Genomic DNA, 19692 nt, shown 5'->3' with positions numbered 1-19692 from the left:
CCAGGATGTCTGGAAGCAAGAGGAAAAGCAGTGGTGATGTGGAGGGGACTGCTAGGAAGTGCAAAGCAATAACCATGCAAACAAAAGTGAAAATAATTGAGAGATTGGACCGAGGCAAAAAGATGGTAGACGTCACTCATTCTTATAACGTGAATCGTTCAACCACTGGCTTTACATTGTAGATTTGTGTCAAAGGCGTACAAGACTCACTTTGTCGGACTTACAAATGAATTCAACTTACGAATGTTCTCCTGGAACGGAACTTGTTCGTAAGTCGGGTACTTACTGTAATTCCAAGTCCTCAATTTTTTTTTTCCTGCCTTGACTCGCCCCCTTCTGGTCATTTAATTAAGGGATAGTGGTGGCAACTATGCCACAAAACATCTACTTTATCCTATGATTCCGAAGGCCATCCTTTCATAAAGATAAACAAATTCACCCAGCGCTGTTCACCCCATACATTAACAAGATGGCAAGAACACCAATACCAGGAGTGTAAGCCAGATGGGCCTGGGGATACAGCTCAAGGGGGCCTTCGTGATTTATATAAGATGATGCAGCAAATGACGGGAGGACCCCAGACTCTGAGCTCCTAGTGTTCATTTACAATTAAATACGGAACAGAGCACATCAAGGCCAGGCCTGTTCTGAAAATTACTTAGGCCTCCAGATGCCACCCCCGCACTGGCCTTACACGCAGCATCAGAAATTAGAATGCACAGAAAGTTCTAGGGCACAGTGGCTTCACAGCACCCCTGATTGGATTTGTGTTTGAACTCCCCGCCGTTCGCCCAGCCAGGAGGCCTTGGCTAACCTTACCTCCCAGGAGGGAGGAAGCCTCAAATCCCAGTCTCAAAACTCTCAGGTTTGAACACTAACCTATACTCATGATTTTCAAAACATCATTTGGGACAAGGTATTTATCCCCTCCTATAAAGTAAACAAAGTCTTAGAATTAAGGCAAACCAGCCAATACGGAAGCCAGCTGGCTGTGTGCCCCTAACCTCAGGCTTCTGCAAACCTTCCCTCCATAGGGGCCTCAAGCCCTGAATTCCAGGTGGGAGTTTTACCTTATAATGTACCCACCTTCTATTACCCTGAATCCTAATCTGTTTTATGTATTATACCTCACAGAAGTAAATACTTGTTCTTTAAATAACTCTTAAACCTGCCATGGTGACACCAGAAGCAAAGGGGCTGGGTAGCAAGCCAGTGTGAGGCTACCTTGATTTTTGGAAGCCAGCAGCTGGCACACCTTTGACCACCGCAGAGATGCATCTACCAACCAAACCACTGTAAACATGTTGCTCTAGCTGCCTGGAGAGCAGGCCCTGCAGACACTGTGAGCACTTGACTGTGCTGGATCCATTCACTGTTTTCATTTTCATAACTCTGACCGCTGTGAGCGATTCTTCTCTCCAGACTCCAAAGCCCTACCTGAAAAGGAACTGCCAGAGAGCTCTGAGATGAATTCAAACAGATGAAACCAAACACCCATGTGGAGATGGCGTACCTTACCACAGTTGCTGGATGTCAACCAGTGATAACCTGAAGTCCCGTACAGCCAACCCAATTCTATATTTTTGAAAACTCATCAGTTTTACTCTGACTCAGAAGGAAGCTGTGCCATCATCTAATGTTACTGTGACTGAGAAAATAGAAAGTTTAATACCCATGATTCTAAGACATACCATACCTATGACCAAAAAGAAACACTGTCTCAAACTTGAACAAACCACCCAAACCATCAAAATTCTAACAGACGCTCCTGTCCTGAGTGTTATAGACTTTCCCCTGGCAATGCCCCTCCACATCTCCTCACTAGTTGCACAGACTCTCAGGGATTCAGCTGTACTTCCCCCTGTTCCAGATGTCCAACCAGCCTAGCCCCTCGTGAGGTAGCTGATGGGCCCAGCTGTGATGAGCTAGCTGTGATGAATACCCAACCACTGCCCACGGGGACTATCTGTGAAACTTAAACCACACTGATGTCCAGGCTTCCCCAGAGACATGGGCATCCAAAAGAACTCTGATATGCAGCAAAGGTCTGACCCCTCAGGCTGGGTGGTGGCCACCACAGAGCTTACACCACCACGCTACCTCCTCCGTGTCTCCCGGCTTCCCCAGCAGACTGCACAGTCACAGGCTCAGTGATGCTGGCTATGACTCTGGGTAACTCATTTCTCCACCAGCCTCAGTTCCTATCTGCAAACAGGGCCATTATCTCCTTGCATCATTAAAAGGTCAGAGTACATGAAAACACTTTCAAAACTGTAGACCACTCTGCAAGTATATGTTGATAAAAATCTGAAAGGGACCTCTCTGCTATGCAAGGCAATAACTGAACTCTGATAGAGTTTTTATAATAGATAATAAAGAAACACACAGTGAATGAACCACTTAATTTAATTGTAAAACCATGTTAGTAATTCACATTAGAGCAAATGTTTTGTTTATAACAAAAGCACATCATATTTAAACCTAATAAGGCTGTATTTTGCACCTCACTATTACCAAATTATCAAATAAAAAACAGGAAATGACAGTTTGGGACATCCGAGTCAAATCAAGACTCCTTTGCTGAAAACTATGAAAAGCAATTTATCAGTTTCTTTGTAACAGTAAAAATTAAGCACTAAAAGCAAAGTCCCCTGTTCTTGATCAAGAAGTTGACCTATTTACACCTAGCACATTTAAATTGGTTTTTGTGGCAGAATGATTGGGTTTTACCCTATTATTCTTGTATACTTGATACATGGGATATACCATTATCTATTAAAAATATTTAATTTTATTCAATTTTATTTCCTATGAAGTTATGTAAATAATATTAAGTCATTCATCTTAGATAATATGGGTTGTATCAACTAGACTAAAGCCAGTCTTTGACTCTGCCTGCTGTTGCTGCACATAAAGCCAGCCTGAGGAGAGTGACATGAGATGAGCTGACCACTAGACTCCCAACTTCCTTCCCCTAAAATGAGGCCAGACCAGAGCATGGAGTTGGGGGCCTACTGTTAGGAAAAGCAGCAAAGCGACTGAAGGCCAGCCAATGAGACAAGACACAAGGTTCAGGTTTTACCACAGCTCTCAGTCCTCTTTGGATGTTAGTATCATTACCTATTGAAAATATTGTCTTTGTCAAGTTCTTAAAAAACTATCCCACAGGCAGAAATTGTTCATCCAGAACAGAAAAGGAACAGATATTAATCCCATTTTGCAGGACAGGAAACAGGAGAGCAGTGTAATATCAACTTGCCCAAGAATGAATCAACATTGGGAGGCACAAGCGGAAGCAGTGACCTGAGGCCAGCTGATGCCTTGTTAGAGGTCTTGAGAAACTGGATGGACTGCTTGTCCCGAAAACAAGATCCTAGCCAAAACAATCCTCTTATCAACACCGGATGGATGGAATAAAATTTCAGTCACTGTTAAAATAATTATATTTAAAGTAGAGAAGAAACTCCTAGGCAACACCATCAAAAAAGGCTAATCAGCATAAAAGCTCATTTAATTATCATTATTACATGGATCTCCCTGATAAAATTATAACCAGTGTATAGACATACAGCAATTTTGGACTTGTGACACTTGAGCAAATATGACATTAACATGTGCACTATTCACTTCTGTGAGTCTAGAGGTGAGAAACAAAGGTGTGTAAACAGGGCTGCCCTAAATTCACCCAGTTGCTGGGTCATTCAATTTGTATGGTAGGTTGTTCACAGAGAGAAACCCAGGGAGTCCTCTCTGAACTGTTGGAATTAACATGCTTTTCCTATGCACTTCCTCAGGTCCTTGTCTTTACATGGCTGACGGGACTCAGGAGTCCTAAAACACCCCTGGTACAAGCTGGAGTAGGCTGGAGGGTGGGAGCGATGGAAGGTAAAGCCCAGGGACCAAGGGCCTGCACAGTTCTGGAGAACGCAGAGCTAACATCTGTGCTTGCACAGTTCCACCTGCTGGCCTCTGTGCACTTCTGCACTGAGCAATCCTTGCCCTTCCTCTGCCCCTCCCAAGACAGGCATTACCCTGTTTTATAATAAAGACACTGAGGCTGGCAGGACAGAGCCAGTAGCTAAAACAAGACCCCTGGACAGCTCATCTACTGCTCTATCCACCAAACCCTGAGGCTTGCTGAAAATGCATGATGTCTCCTAGAAAATTACTGTACTTAAGAGAGAATTTTTTAAGAGAAAATGGCTTTACATGAACTTATCTTCTCAATAGCAGATGTTATGATGCTTCTCTCTAAATGCAAAGTCAAACCCAAGTGAGGGCTGTCCCACAGGGACCTGCATGCCTGCAGGGTCATATCACACTTCCAAGGGTCAGCAGGGCAGGTGGGAAGGGCTGTGTCCACGGCGCCCATAGACCAGGTATGGTGCCCAAGTGTGGCAAGTCCTCGAACAGGCATGATTGTTAAGCAGACTGAAGGCTGAGTCTGCAGAGGAAGGGGGCCCTGAAGGAGCCAAGGTACAGGTGCCCATCATGCTCGTGCGCTTCACTGATGTAGGTGGCCACCTGCCCGTTAGGATCGTGCAGGCTTCTCCGGAAGGCCCCACTGTCGCTGAGTTCTAGGACAAGGCTATACCGTGGCACAAACTTCATCACTGTCTCCTGACTGAACAGCTGGAAGGGAAGCACAGCGAGAGAAGAGTTTACCATTTGACAAAGAGAATGATGTGAGCAGATCTGACCTGTTAAAAGCAGGACAACAGGCCCACAATGGCGTCACTGATGGTAAGCCCTATGTCAAAACTAAGATTTAACTCAATTATAGTTTCAGCTCTCCCAGAAATGGAATGTTAAGCCAGTCAACCATGACTGGTCAGTACTAGTTAAGCCATCTGCCTGACAGACCCCAGCTGTTCCCTACAGGAAAGTGACCTTGTAATAACCAAGCTTTCTGCCTAGTGTGCCCTTCCTTGCTCCTGCTCCCTTCTGCCTGTAAAAGTCTCACTCTTTACAGCTCCTTGGAGCTCCTTTCTATTCATTAGGCTGGATGTTGCTCAGTTCAATGAATAAAGCCAATAAGCTCTTTAAAATTTATTCAGTTGAATATTATTTTTTTAACAGACCCCACAGCCCCTCACTATCTATTAAGGGTCCAGCTCTACCAGTGACAGGGCACAGCCAGGTTAAACCAGCTCCCCACTCTCAGCACAGTGCCTGTCCCACAGCAGGTCTCCCCGGCCCCTGCTCCCACCCCCTGTGCAGATCAGGCCAAGGAGCCTCCTATCACTAACATGGAAACAGGCAAGGCTCATGCAGCACAAGAACAGCGGCTGTTCAACAGCCCTCATGCAATGTCCATCAGACCTGCAATGTTGGCACTTCTCTGAACAGAGAAGCACACATCACCTCTGAGAAAGACACACGATGAGGCCAAGGCCTAGAGTAATGTCAACCCCAGAATTCCAGGTTAAAACCAGCATAGTCTAACTGGAATAAACGCCAAGCCCTCTGATAAGGTTTAAGATCTCTCACATGTGCAAGGTACAAATGATAGAGATCTGAGAGTGGTTCATGTTATCCTGGGCAGGTTAAATGAACATGTCCCTGCCCTGAGACACAACAACGACTCTCAGCTCTCCTTGCAGCCAGTGTAGATAGATTAGACACCCCCATGCTGAGCAGGCAGCCTCTCAGACCCCTGGCTCAGGCAGGCCAAGAGACACATGGGTCTACTGAAAGGTTTTAAGCAAAAAAAAAAAAAAAAAAAAAAAAAAAACCAGATGGTGAGATATACAATTTCTGGCAGAGCAGAAGGATACCAGGTAGGAAATGATGACCAAGGACACCACTTGTATAAGACCAAGAGTGAAAATTAGTAGGCAGATTATCTACCTTCTAATATAAGGGGAAATAGCCACAAAATTACACATGTCCAATGAATAATGTCTCTTAGTCACTGGAAATGTTCAAGCAGGCTTACAAGTTGACTGTGCTTTGGAAGGTTCTATAGTGATCGCTCAAAATTGTATTGTGACTCAAAATATTCCATAAGGCTTCCTATGACCCATGAAAGGCCACCTTCCTTCGGCCATAGGTCTTCCCTTCTCTACTCTCTCCATCTTATCCCTAAGAGATCCCATCACCTCTGGTTACTTTAGTTACTTTCCCCGAGAGCTCTCAAATCTACACCTCTATTTCCGATGCCCAATGCTGAATTCCTCACTGTCCAGGACTCATCTCCACCTGGACTTTCTAACAGCTCTTCAAACTCAACAGACTCCCCAGCTCCGGAGACAGAGCCCCTGACAACAGCTGCTGATACCAGAAACTCAGTCTTCACACTTAATCCATCTCTCCAACCCTATGAGCCCGGCACTGTGAGGTCTTATCATCTGCTGCGCATGTATCCCCCCTGCCCTGGGATCTGCCCACCACCCCTCCTGCCCATTCCAACCACCTCCACACAGGATCCCGAAGCCAGTGGAGCCCTGCTACAGGCTATTCTCCACAGAGCAGTTGCAGTTATCTTTTTAAAACGTTCTTTGTAGTACATCACTCAAACAATTCAGTCAAGAAGTAGCTTGTGAGGCTGAACAGAGCACATATGTGCAGAGGGTGGGGGAACTGCAGTGGCTCAGACCAGGGAGTCAGTCTCACGGGGTGAGGGAGAGTCCACACTGGGGGAAGAGAGGACAATGGCACAGAGTACAGCATCAGGACTCAAGCAGGCTGAGACAGTGTCCCTGAAGTGGGGTGGCCTGGCACAGGCTGTCAGAGCCCAGGAAGGATGAGAAGGGTGTTTCCGTGGGGGACAGCTTGTGCAGGTATCAGAGCCCTCGAGATGAAAGGTTGGCCCCTGCACATGGTTGGGAGGTGGGAGAAGGCCCAGGGTGGGTGCTAGAGCCCTAGCAGGAGTCATGTGATGAGGACAATGGCTACAGGTCAGTGACATTTGGGGAGTCTGATCAAATAGGTATGAAGGATAATGGAATCCAGGTTTCTCAATATTAAAGAAGGGAACTACAAATATGGAAAGGGAGAAAACTAGAAAAATCCTGTGGTATTGGACTGGAAGTAGACATACCAGCATTGCTTATGGTTTTCAATTTAACAGATGACAAATAAATACAGGTGTTAACATGTGTATGCACATTGTATATATGCATGTATGTATGACTACACATGCATACATTCCCCACTTAGTCCACTGAGGGGACCTCGGAGCAGAGACACCCCAAAAACAATGTGCACACTTAACACCAGATCTCCTCTAGAAAGAACCGGGGCTCCTTAGGAAAATGGTTGATTCCAGAGCTGGCACAGGGCAAGTACAAGATGAGCCTGAACAATGTGGTGCCAGGAAGCGAGGAACCGCTCCAAGGATGACAGGGACACGTCCAAAGGTCAAGGAGCCATGCTGAAGAGGCTCTCACGGGCCACAGCTGGACCATTTGAGCATCAAAATAATGATAGTAACAGATCATATAACCCACTGAGTAAAATTGGCAACCATGAGATCATACTGATATTTACCTGAAACTAACAATAAAAAAAAAAATAAAATAAAATAATAATAAAAAAAAGTACATCCCCACAAAATACTCATTAATTACAAATGGAAGAGTGAGTTCACAGTGGAGAAGCCTAACAGTCACCAGTGGACCAGGTGATGAACACTGCCACCACCAGCATGGGACAGGGTGACGTCACGCCCCTCCTGACAAGACATACTGAGAACTCCATTTCTGTGGTCTCCCTGACAGAGAAGATAACTTGAATCTAATCATGAGAAACACCTGGCAACCCAAATGGAGGGGAATCCTGCAACATAATTGACCTGCAATCCTCCAATAGGTCAAGACTAAGGAACTGTTCCAGACTGAAGGAGAATAGAGACATGCCAACTAGAGGTCACGTCTGATCCTGGGCTGAATCTTCTGTTATAAAGGACATTACTGGGGCAACTGGCGCAACCTGATAGGGTGTGTGGGTTGGACAGTTGCATGTATCCATGTGAATTTCCTGTTTGGACAGGTAATCTTGAAGGAGAATGACCTTGTTATAAAAAACACACTAAAGTATCTGACCTGGGGCATCAGGTCAGCAACTTACTTGCAGATAGTTCAGGAAAAAAGTTCTTTCTACCCTTTCTGCCACTTAATAAAATCTAACTTCCTATAAGGCCTGTGATCCTCGCCCACCTCTCCCACCTGCTCTCCATCTGCCATGTCCCAGGTCACACACTGATGCTGAGCGCTCTCCTGCCCCAGGGACCCCACCCATGTTCTTCATCACCAGGAACACATCCTGGCTTTCCAGGTTTGTCTCATACTTACAGTCTAAACTCTCTAATCACTTATTCATTCAACAGTAACTCTGAGTGCCTGCTGTGTGCCAGACACTGTTCTCAGTGCTGCGGATAAACTAAACAGAAAAAAATATCTACTCTGATGGAGCACACATTATATCGGGAGAGACAGAGAGAGACAAACATTCACCACCAACAGATCACATCCTTGCTGTAGAAAAACCAACAGGTACAGAAATTGAATACTTACTACATCTGGCTAAGGTATTATGTGCATATTCTCATTAATTTTTTTCAGCATTTAATGAAATACTATTATTCTTCCCACTTGACAGATGGAGAAATTGAGGCAGAGTCATCTGCCCAGGGCCCCACAGTTGCTCTGGCCTTCTTCAACACCCCTCTCCTTGACCACCCTACCATTCTGCCTCCTCCTAGATTCCAACTGGAACAGATGCTGGCTCTGGAGCCAACAAGACAAAGAGGAAGGATGTGTTCTTTCTGAACAGATCAGGATTTTCCACTGTGACCCACTGAACTCAGGACAATATTGAAGGCCATGAGCCAGCCTAACTAAGCAAATGTATGCAGTCCCTCACTGGGGCCCAGACACAGGGCCTGGCACTGTATGGACTCAGTAATTACTGCCTGGTCCCTTCCAGGACTTTAAGTTATAAATATTTTAATATCTATTCAAATAGTCAATATCAATTTCAAATATCTATTCAGCCTGTAAAATGGAGCTTTTAGGAACATAAGATTTCTATATGACGTAAGCACCTATATCAGCACATTATTTATCCCCAGGGTAAAACGTGTTGAGCACATTCGGAGCATTTCATGGAAGTCACTGGCAAAAAGGGTAGGATGATGAATGGTTAGAGGCTGTGTTAAAGGGTCTGTGTCTGTGGCTGGCCATTGATGAGGGTGGATGATTTTTTTTAATGGAAAAGAATTTGGTGTGCTAAGATGTCAAAGAGCAGAATTCTGTGGAGACATATGCCTAACAAGGGGTTCCGAGAAGGCAGAAGGAAGCAGGGTGGGACGAGGGCCCAAGGTGAGTGGTTTATATGTGTGGCCACAGGAAGACACATCTGATAACCATTTGAAGAGAAGTAGTGTCATCTGCTGGCAGGAAGGCAGAGCCAGGTCACAGGGTCTGGAGGAGAGGGGAGAAGGTCTGAAGAAGCCATCGCAGAGTGGGAAGAGTGAGGTTGACAGGCAGGGAGAAGGCCCCAAAGGTCTGATGCTGAGAGTGATGATAAATACACCCAGACTAGGAAACCCAGAAATCAGAAAAAAACAAAATCAAAGGGTCTAAATGTTTAAGTTTACATGTCAGTGTGAAGAATAAAAAGTGTTTTAAAGAAGTCAATAAAAGTATTATATTATTAGCAGAACTACAATTTCTAGAGCTATAAAGGTCAAAAAAGATCATAATTAGATACATCTTCATTTTGGTTTTTGGAATTATAGTTTTCAGTTACCTTAAAAATCATTCTTTTAATATAAGGTCTCTCGGATAAGAAATCCAACATTGAAAACCCAGGGTTGGGGCGAATAACTGCCATGCCGACCCAGTACCCCCCGGAGCTGCTGGGCCGGATGTTGTCTGGGAATCCAGGCAGGTTCTCCACAAACAGGTCGGCTCCTCCCTTCATCAGGCCAGACACGTAGAATCTGAAAAAAGTCACCCAAGCAGGCGTGAGCAGCAGCCCCCCAAGTTAAGAAACAATGTTAGCCAAACGCAAAATTGGTCTTGGTTCCATAAGCTTACGGAACAATTATAAACATGTCCATCATGAACAAAGGCTCAGCTGCGGAAAGAGGCACTCATGAGCCCCTGGGCCCAGCGAGATGCAGTTTGGAGGGGTGGGGCAGGCCAAGACCCACGGTTAGTTAGGGAAAGGGACCTGGGATGCACAGTCAGCATTAAATTAAGACTCTCTCAGACAGCGACACTAAAGTAGGCTGAGAAATGGGAGAAAAAAAGGGCACCCTTGAGTTTGACTTTTATTGTTATTACACAAAGAAGGTGCCCTGCTGCACCTCAGATTCTGTCAATAGACATTTCCACGCCCGTCCCGGGAATGAGGAGCTCTGGTGAACAGAGACAGCTCAGTAGATACTACACGCACCTTCTTATCCTTGCCATGGTTGTCTCTGCCACCAGGATGAAGTCCTCTGCAGGAGAAAGCTGCACTCCGTTAGGGAACCGCAACTGGTCCAGTAAAACCTTCACTTCCTTGGTCTCGGTATCATACTCTAGTAGGCTGTGAATGCCAACAGTAAAGGGTCACAAAGGGAGAGTCCACAAGCCCCCTGCTGGGTTGAAGCCTTTCTCCCCTCTGGACAGGGGCCTATAGAAGGGGAGTCAGCCTCACACTGGGGTGACAAAGCCCCTGCTGGTCTTCTGCTCAGACTTGTTCCAGGGTGGCCCCTGGGGGCCCTTCCCCATCCAGGGCAGCCCTAAGCATCCTCTTCCAGACAACACCCAGTCAGTTCTCTCACTGACCTGGGGGCCACCATGGCTCCAGCCTCACAGGAGTCCCCCTTTAGAGGTACGACCTGAAACCCAGGCCCGCCTATAGGTCTCTCCCAGATGCCTAGACCACATCCTTACATGGACTGGCCTATTTTTATTTCATTTCATTAAAGTGAAAGTAAAACCATCTTGCTCTCTTTTGTTACATCCATCACCTATTTCCAGAAGCTATTAAGGTCCTACCTGAAATGCTGAAATATTATGCTCAAAAACACTCCAATGTTCCCTAAAAGTAATCAGCTCTGCTGAAGTTACCCTGCCTGATTGATGATCTCACTGAGCAAAAGATCTAAAATACACACTCACCGCCCATCATCTGTTCCCTCCATAAACAGAAGCATATAATCTCGTCTTTGCCATTTGCTGCTAGAATCCGTAAAATAAATCTTCCTCCCATCACGAGTTATTGTAAGATCATTCACAAAGGACATTTTCCTCCCCTCAATGGGTGTGTCGGAGGACAGCAACAGTTTCACTTCACCTGAAATGAAAGAAAGAATGAAAGAAAGAAAGAAAGAAAGAAAGAAAGAAAGAAAGAAAGAAAGAAAGAAAAGGAGGGAGAGAGAGGCTTGCTTTTATTCTAAGAACTTGTATCTCAATAATTTAAAAATAATTAATTAGCCTGATTTAAAAAGAAAAACTAGGGCCAGCCAAGTGGCACGTTGGTTGGGAGCTGGCTTGGGACGCCAGCTCTGAGCAGCAGGGCCCTGGTTCGGATCCCACATGAGGGCCAGTGACACTGCCCTCTACAGCTAAGATGGTGAACAACAGCTCAACCTGGAGCTGGGCTGCAATGAGTCACTGGCGATGGCATAGGCTGCAGTGGGGCTGGCCAGCAGCTGGCGTGTGCTTTCGTGAGCTGCCGTGAGTGGCCGTCCAATGGCCAGCGAGCAACTGCCTCACCCAGGAAGAGCGCAATAATACCAACATGGGCCAGTGAAGCAACGTCCTCCATAACTAGACTGAGGAACAAAAGGACAGCAACTTGTCTGTTCCCCTTCCCCGATTCCCCAATGCTTGTCCCCTCCCCCAATTCCCCAATAAAAAAAAATCTTAAAAAAATAAATAAAATAAAAAGAAAAACTACAGTGAGCTTCTCTATGTCATACGTCAGAAGACTTATTCCTCGTTATAGTAAAAAACAGTGTTTTCCTTTCTTTTATCTGTTAGCAATGAATTTTTTTTAAACTAACTTCATCAAAGCAAAATCCTTCCTCTAAGGATGAGGAACTTTCTCTTATCAAGACCAACTGACTTAAAAATCTATTAAGAGTCTTAGGTAAAAGGCAATTTTTCTATTTGTTTGTTTGAGAGAAATATAAAGTGTTCCATTTATCTTCTTTTAAATAAAGAAATAAGAGTAGTAAGTTTTTTAAATAGTAGAATGAACATTTATTGAGTACTAAGCTCTCTCCATGTATAACATTTAAACCCTTACAACAATCCCACGAGGCAGGCAACTATACTATTCCTATGTTAGGGGTGAAGAAAGTGTGCACAGAGAGGCTGAGTAACTTGCATAGTCACACAACCAACCAATGGCACAGCTGGGCCACCCAGGTAATCGGTCTGCGGTGCCCGAGACCAGGGCCCCACGTACCACCCATGATAAGGAACTCCTCCGTAGCATACACTCCCCTGCTGAAGCACAAACAGCAAATGTAATACTGCTGGTCGAGGTGACATCATGACCAGTCAGGGGAGAAGAACGAGAGGAGGAGCTGGAGAAAGAAGAAAATAAAAAGACAGAGATGAAGGGGAAGGGAAAAAAAGAGAAGACTGAGAGGAGGAAAAGAAGATGTAAAGAGAATTAAAGTAAAAAAAAAAAAAGTAATAAAGATGGAAGGAGAAGGTCTAACATCCTCAAAATAAATCCTCTTGAGACCCGTGGCTAACACACAAACGCCAGAGGAAATTGAAGTACCGACCAAATGTAGTCATGAGTAGGGATTTATATGGTGTTTATACTAGCTGATATTTGTAGGCAATGTTTTCAGTACTATTTAATGAGTATGAAAATATTAGAGTTTCCAAAATCTGTATTGAACAACTTCTATTAAACCCACTTATGTACATATTGTTTAAAAGACCTGAAATCATCACAAAAGCAAACAAGATATTATCACATACGTTTCCAGGGATTTACTTCAAATAGTCCCTTGTATGCATCAGCCACAAAAAGGGTCCCATTCGGCCCTGCCCGGATGCCCAGGGGTCTCCCACAAGCAGGCTCATCATCTTGGGTTTCTAGGGAAACAAACGGAAAGGGATTGGTGGCTGGTCCAATATTTTGCCTGTGCTCCATCAGTGTCCAAGCACCTCATTCATCCCATCCCATCTACAGCATAGTGCTGTAGAGAAAAAGACCATGGCACTGGGGACAGACCCACTCCCCAGTATTCTAGCCCCCTGGAACTTAGAACAACTGTCCAGCATGTCCATAAGGACCACCTGAGAATCCAGATCTGGACATATTCACAGCAACTGGTACCCAAGAATCATGTCACATCAGCATCCCAAGACTTGAACAGTTAACTCAGGGACCTCAGGACCTATGCTTTAATTCCAGAATCCCCCCAGAACCTCAGGAGTTGGGAGGTTAATCCTGAATACTGTGCCCATCTAGGAGCATGACAGTTTCCTCTCCATCTAGCATAAAGGGAGAGTTACTATTTTAATCCTTAGATTAATTCTCCTGCTCTACACTCTTTTAATACCTGTGGCAATGCATATTTACTGCAGGTTATTCACTGTAGGGTGCTTACTGCAAGGATCCTTGCTCCAGGGTGCCCACTGTGGGGTGCTTACTGTGGGGTGCCCACTGTGGAATATTTACTACAGGGTGCCCACTATGGTGTGCTTACTCGGGCACTGAATGCAGGGATCCTTACTGCAGGGGTACACTGTGAGGTACTCATTACAGGGGTGCTTCTTCAGGGTGTTTATTACAGAGTGTTCAGTGTAGGGTTGCTTATAACAAGATGCTTACTGCGAAGTATTCACTGTAGGGGTACTTACAGCAGGATGTTTACTACAGGGTGTTTACTACAGAATGTTCACTGCAGGGGTACTTAGAGCAGGGGTGCTGGCTGCAGGGTGCTTACTATAGGGCATTTACAGCCAAAATATGGAGTGGAAAGAGACAGGTTAAAGAACCAGGTATAGAATATGATTTCATCACACATAACCATGTGTGGTTGACTGTGAGTATCCATGAACCAAGGGATATCTGAAAGTTTATTCATTAAAAAGTTATTCTGAGGGCTGGCCGAGTGACGTGTTGGTTAGGAGTTGGCTTGGGATGCCAGCTCTGAGCAGCAGGGACCCCAGTCGGATCCCACATGAGGGCCAGTGACGCTGCAGCCTCTACAGCTAAGATGGTGAACAACAGCTCGACCTGGAGCTGGGCTGCCGTGCGTCACTGGTGACCATGTAGACTGTAGTAGGGCTGGCCAGCAGCGGACGTGAGCTCTTGGAGCTGCTGTGAGCAGCCATCCAATGGCCGGCGAGCGACTGCCTCACCGGGGAAGAGCGCAATGATAATGCCAACATGGGCCAGTGAAGCGACATCCTCCACAACTAGACTGAGGAACAAAAGGACAGCAACTTGTCTGTTCCCCTTCCCTGATTCCCCAACGCTGTTCCCCTCCCTCAACTCCCCAGTAAAATCTTAAAAAAAAAAAAGTTATTCTGAGATAACCCTGGGGTGATTTTTTACTTTTTTCTTTGTACCTTTGTGTTCACATTTCACAATGAAAATGCATCATTTTTACAAAAATATTCTAGATATTAAAATATAATAACAAATAAGAAGTCTGGACTGCCAGTGTTTAAACAGTGAGAGTCTTCTACTCTAGTTTTCTAAAATTGGAGTGACATCAGGGTATTTTCACTTTGAATGACACTGCTGAAATTCCTGAGAAGCTAATGCAGGAATCACACTTAATCATCCAAGTAATGACAAAGCCAACTGCTTTGCTAATAGCAGCACTCAGACAACACCTACTAATCTTCTCCAAGTTACCTCAAAAGTGAACATGGGCCTCTGCAGAACAGTGAGGAGTGAGCCCAAGAAGTGACAAGCAGGTGCCACGATCACTGCCTAGATGGATAATAACTGCAACGCAAGGTAACAACAAGGCACTGTGAGGTCCAGGAACCACTGGCAAATGAAGGGCATGTACTAACACCAAAGTCAGGCCATCTGCCAGGTGGTCAGGGGTCTTTTTCTCTGAGGGTGAACCTGATTTACACAAGGCCATTCAGCACCTGTCCGAATGAATGGAAGAGACATACATCAGGGGGATTGTCTCTGACTTACTGCATGGGCCTGACCCAAACCGGGCGATGGTCTCTACTTCACCACTTTCAAATTTTATGATCCGGCCATCTGCTGTACCAGTAAACATCACATCTGTTTAAAATAGAAAAAGAAAAAGAAATAAGAGTGTTACTGGGTTAGCCTAAGAACTGTAATCGTACCACCTTCTAAAACAGAGGTGGCTTATTGGTGTTTTTCATCTCCAGAAAGGACATGGCAGTTCTGAAGATGAAGAAGTGATATTTGGGATCAAAAAGTCCTTAAAATGTGCAGTAATAAAATCATGGGGCCTGAGGCATCAGCCTGTGGAGCCTGAATCTGACACTGAAGCAAGGGTGCAGCAGACACCAGTCAGTGATAAAACTATGGGGATTTTCTACTCTAACAGCATAGGCTCTTGGGCTGGCACTCAGGTGCACATGTTCATGTCTGCATCACATCTGTGTCTGCTACTAAGGCTGACCATATACAACTAAAGAGGAAGAACTGCTAGGAAGTCCCTCAGGATAAAATTAAAGCACATTAAGTGCTCACTTCAGCAGCACATATACTAAAAGTGGAAAAATACAGAGATTAGCATGGCCCACACACAAGGATAACATGCAAATTCATGAAACATTACATACTCTTTAAATGTATATTACAAGCTCTAGGGCAACCGCTAAAAAAGCTTTAAAAAAAATGAAACTGATATGCTAAGAAAGGAGAGAAAATGGAATCATATAAAACTACAAAAGGCAGAAAGAGAGTGGAAGAAATAATTAGGAACAAAAAACAAAGGCAATGAATATAAAACAGTAACAGGGCTAGCTGAGTGGCTCAGTTGGTTAAGAGCACGAGCTCTGAGCAACAGTCACCGGTTTGATTCCCACATGAGCCACTGAGCTGCACCCGAACTGAGCTGCTGCTTAGCCGGTGAGAGCGTGTGCTCTTAGGAGCATGGTTGCCAGTTCAACACCCATAGCCCCACCATTCCCCACCAAATCCTCCCCCCGCCACAACTAAGACTGAACATGGCACCTTGAGCTGAACAGCCTGCGAGCTGCCGACGGGCAGCCGGATGGCTCAGTGTGCCACAGGATTGCCAGTTTAACTCCCACATGGGATACTGGACTGCACCACTCCTCCCCCATCCCCCCGCAACTAGGTTGAAAGTGGCAACTGGACTTGGATCTGAGCTTGTGCCCTCCACAACTAAGATTGAAGGGTAACAACTTGACTTGGAGCTGATGAGTCCTGGAAAAACACAATGTTGCCCTTCCCCAATTCCCCAACACTGCTCCCCTCCCCAATTCCCTAATAAAAATCTTAAAAAAAAAAAAAGTAACAAATACGGTAGATATTAATCCAACTGAATCAATTATTACTTTAGACATCAATGATCTCAATAGACCAATTAAAAGACAGAGACTTTGGGGGACAGGGTGAAAAGATGAAGGGATTAAGTATAAATTGGTAGTTACAAAATAGTTATGGGAATGTAAAGTAAAACATAGGGAATATGTATAGTCAATAATATGGTAATAGCTATGTACAGGGCCAGGTGAGTACTAGACTAATCAGGGGATCATTTCTTAAATTATACAAATGTCTAACCACTATGTTGTACACCTGAAATTAATATAAAATAATACTGAACATTAACTGTAATTGAAAAATTAAAAAGAGGGGGAAAGGTGAAGGGGAATAAGAGGTTCAAATTTCCAGGTATAAAACAAACAAATCATGGGGATGTAATGTACCACATGGGAAATATAGTCAATATATTATAATAGCATAGTATGGTGTCAGATGGTTGCTGGACTTATCATGGCGATCCCTTCTTTAGGTATATAAATGTTGAACAAATATGGTGTACACCTGAAACTGATATAATGTTGTATGTTAGTTATATGTTTTAATAAAAATCTTTTTTAAAAAAAGAAACCCACTTTAAATATATAGACATATAAATTAAAAATAAAGGAATGGAGAAAGATACTCATATATCATGCTAACACTACACCAAAGAGGTAGAATAGCTGTATTAATTTCAGACAGAGCCAACTTCAGAGCAAAGTTGTTAAGGACAAAAAGGACAATTGATAATGAAAAAGGGTCAGTTCTCCAAGAAGACATCATTAATATGTATGTGCCTAATAACAAATCATCAAAATATATGAGATAAAACTGATAGGACTGCAAGGAGAAATAGATTAATCCACTATCAGAGTTGGAAACTTCAACATCCCTCTATCAGAAATGGACAGGTCCTACAGACAGAAAATCAGTAAGGACATAGTGGAACTCAACAGCACCGTGGATGAACTGGATATAATTGACATCTATCAACTACATTATCCAAACACACTAGAATATATACATTCTTCTTAAGCTCACATGGAACATTCACCAAGAAAGAACACATTCTGGGCAATGAAACACACCTTACCAAATTTAAAAGAATAGAAATTATACAATTGCTCTCATACCACAATGGAATTAAACTAGAAATCAACAACAGAAAGATAGCTGGAAATATCCCCAAATACTTAGAGATTGAAAAACACACATTTCTCAATAACACATGGGTGAAAGAAGAAATCTCAAGAGAAATTAAAAAACATTTTGAACTAAATGAAAATAAAAAACAACTATTAAAATTTGTGGAACGCAGCAAAAGAAATGCTCCAAGAAAAATTTTCAGTGTCAAATGCATATATTAAAAGAGAGATCTATCACCAACCATCCAAGCTTCCATCTTAGAAAACTAGAAAAAGAAGAGCAATTAAATGCAAGGTAAGCAAAAGAAAGGAATAATAAAAATTAGAGCACATATCAATGAAACAGAAAACAGGAAACAATAGAGAAAAATCAACAAAACTAAAAGTTAGTTCTTTGAAAAGACTAATAATATTGATAAGTCATCTGGCCCAGGGGTTGGCAAACTGCGGCTCATGAGCCATATGCGGCTCTCTATCGAGTACATTCCATCTCAAAAGTTTGCCGACCCCTGGAAAAGCCAATCCTGTCCCTCACAACAATTTAAAAATTATTCGAAAGCCATATATTTTTACATAATCACCATTATGTGAATAATATCCTTTAAAAATTTTATAAATGAAACTATGGTAGTTTTATTTTCATTTTCAATTTTACTTCAGAGGCTTGCTGACCCCTGGTGGCTCTTCCATCTCAAAAATTTGCCAACTCCTGGTCTAGCCAGACTAAGAAAAAGAGCAGATGCAAATTACCAATCTCAGAAATGAAAGAGGGAACATCATTACAGACCCCATGGACATTATAAAGGAATATCATGAAAAACTCTATGCCCACAAATTTGATCATCTAGACCAGCGGTTCTCAACCTTCCTAATGCCATGACCCCTTAATACAGTTCCTCATGTTGTGGTGATCCCCAACCATAAAATTATTTTTGTTGCTACTCTATAACGGTAATTTTGTTATGAATTGTAATGTAAATATCTTTTTGTTTTCCGATGGTCTTAGGCGACCCCTGTGAAAGGGTCGTTCGATCCCCAAAGGGATCGCGCCCCACAGGTTGAGAACCGCTAATCTAGACTAAATGGACTAACTCCTTGAAAGACACAATTTGCCAAAACGCACACAAGATGAAATAGACAATTTGAATAGGCCATATCTATTGAAGAAATGAATCAATAATTAAAACCTTCCCAAACATAAAACACCAGGCTAAGATGGGTTCACTGGTACATACTACCAAACATTTGAGAAAGAGATGATATCAATTCTCTACAATCTCTTCCAAAAGACAGAAGCAGAGGGAATACTTCCTAACTCATTCTATGAAGCCAGCAGTGCCCTAATACCAAAACCAGACAAAGTTATTATAAGAAAAAATTTGGACCAATATCTCTCATGAACAAAAATACAAGAGTCCTCAACAAAATATTAGCAAATTGAATCCAACAATGTATAAAAAGAATTATACACCCAACCAAGTGGGATTTATCCCAGGTATGCAAGGCTAGTTCACCATTTGAAAACTCAATGAAGTAATCCATACTATCAACAGGCTAAAGGAAATCACATGGTCATATCAACAGATGCAGAAAAAGCATGTGACAAAATCCAACAGCCATTCATGATAAAACTTTCAACAAATTGGGAATATAGGGGAACTTCCTCAACTTGATAAACAACATCTATTTTAAAAACCCTACAGCTAACATCATATTTCATGGTGACAAACTAGAAGGTTTCCCACTGAAATCAGGAACAAGGCAAGGATGTCCCCTCTCACTACTCTTTTACAGTATTTTACTAGAAATCTTAGCTAATGCCGTAAGACAAGAAAAAGACATAAAAGCTAATACTGATTGGGAAAGAAGAAATAAAATTGTCTTTGTTCACAGATGACATGATTGTCTAAGGATAAAATCCAAAAGAATCAACAACACACACACACACACACACACACACACACACACACACACACACACACACAAACCTCCTGGAACTAATAAGCGATTATAGCAAGGTTACAAGATATAAAGATAATATACAAAAGTTAATCGTTTTCCTATATACCAGCAATGA

General features: G+C 43.4%; 1 protein-coding gene across 2 annotated transcripts in view; it reads right to left on the bottom strand.

Moving 5' to 3' along the window:
• Nucleotides 1-2388: 2388 nt before the first annotated feature.
• APMAP (adipocyte plasma membrane associated protein) overlaps nt 2389-19692 on the bottom strand; it is a 33926-nt gene continuing 16622 nt past the window's right edge. For both annotated transcript variants that reach the window (XM_019633431.1, XM_019633430.1), the window contains exons 4-9: nt 15133-15225; nt 12942-13058; nt 11118-11292; nt 10405-10539; nt 9754-9946; nt 2389-4632 (exon numbers count right to left, since the gene is read on the bottom strand). In XM_019633431.1, coding sequence (XP_019488976.1) covers nt 4423-4632; nt 9754-9946; nt 10405-10539; nt 11118-11292; nt 12942-13058; nt 15133-15225 — 923 coding nt within the window. In that variant the 3' untranslated portion in view covers nt 2389-4422. The remainder of the gene's footprint in view (nt 4633-9753; nt 9947-10404; nt 10540-11117; nt 11293-12941; nt 13059-15132; nt 15226-19692) is intronic.

Source organism: Hipposideros armiger, unplaced genomic scaffold (assembly GCF_001890085.2).
Source record: "Hipposideros armiger isolate ML-2016 unplaced genomic scaffold, ASM189008v1 scaffold_1311, whole genome shotgun sequence".
Taxonomy (NCBI): Eukaryota; Metazoa; Chordata; class Mammalia; order Chiroptera; family Hipposideridae; genus Hipposideros; species Hipposideros armiger.
The sequence above is the reverse complement of the archived record's forward strand: the minus strand, read 5'-3'. Positions and strand labels throughout refer to the sequence as shown.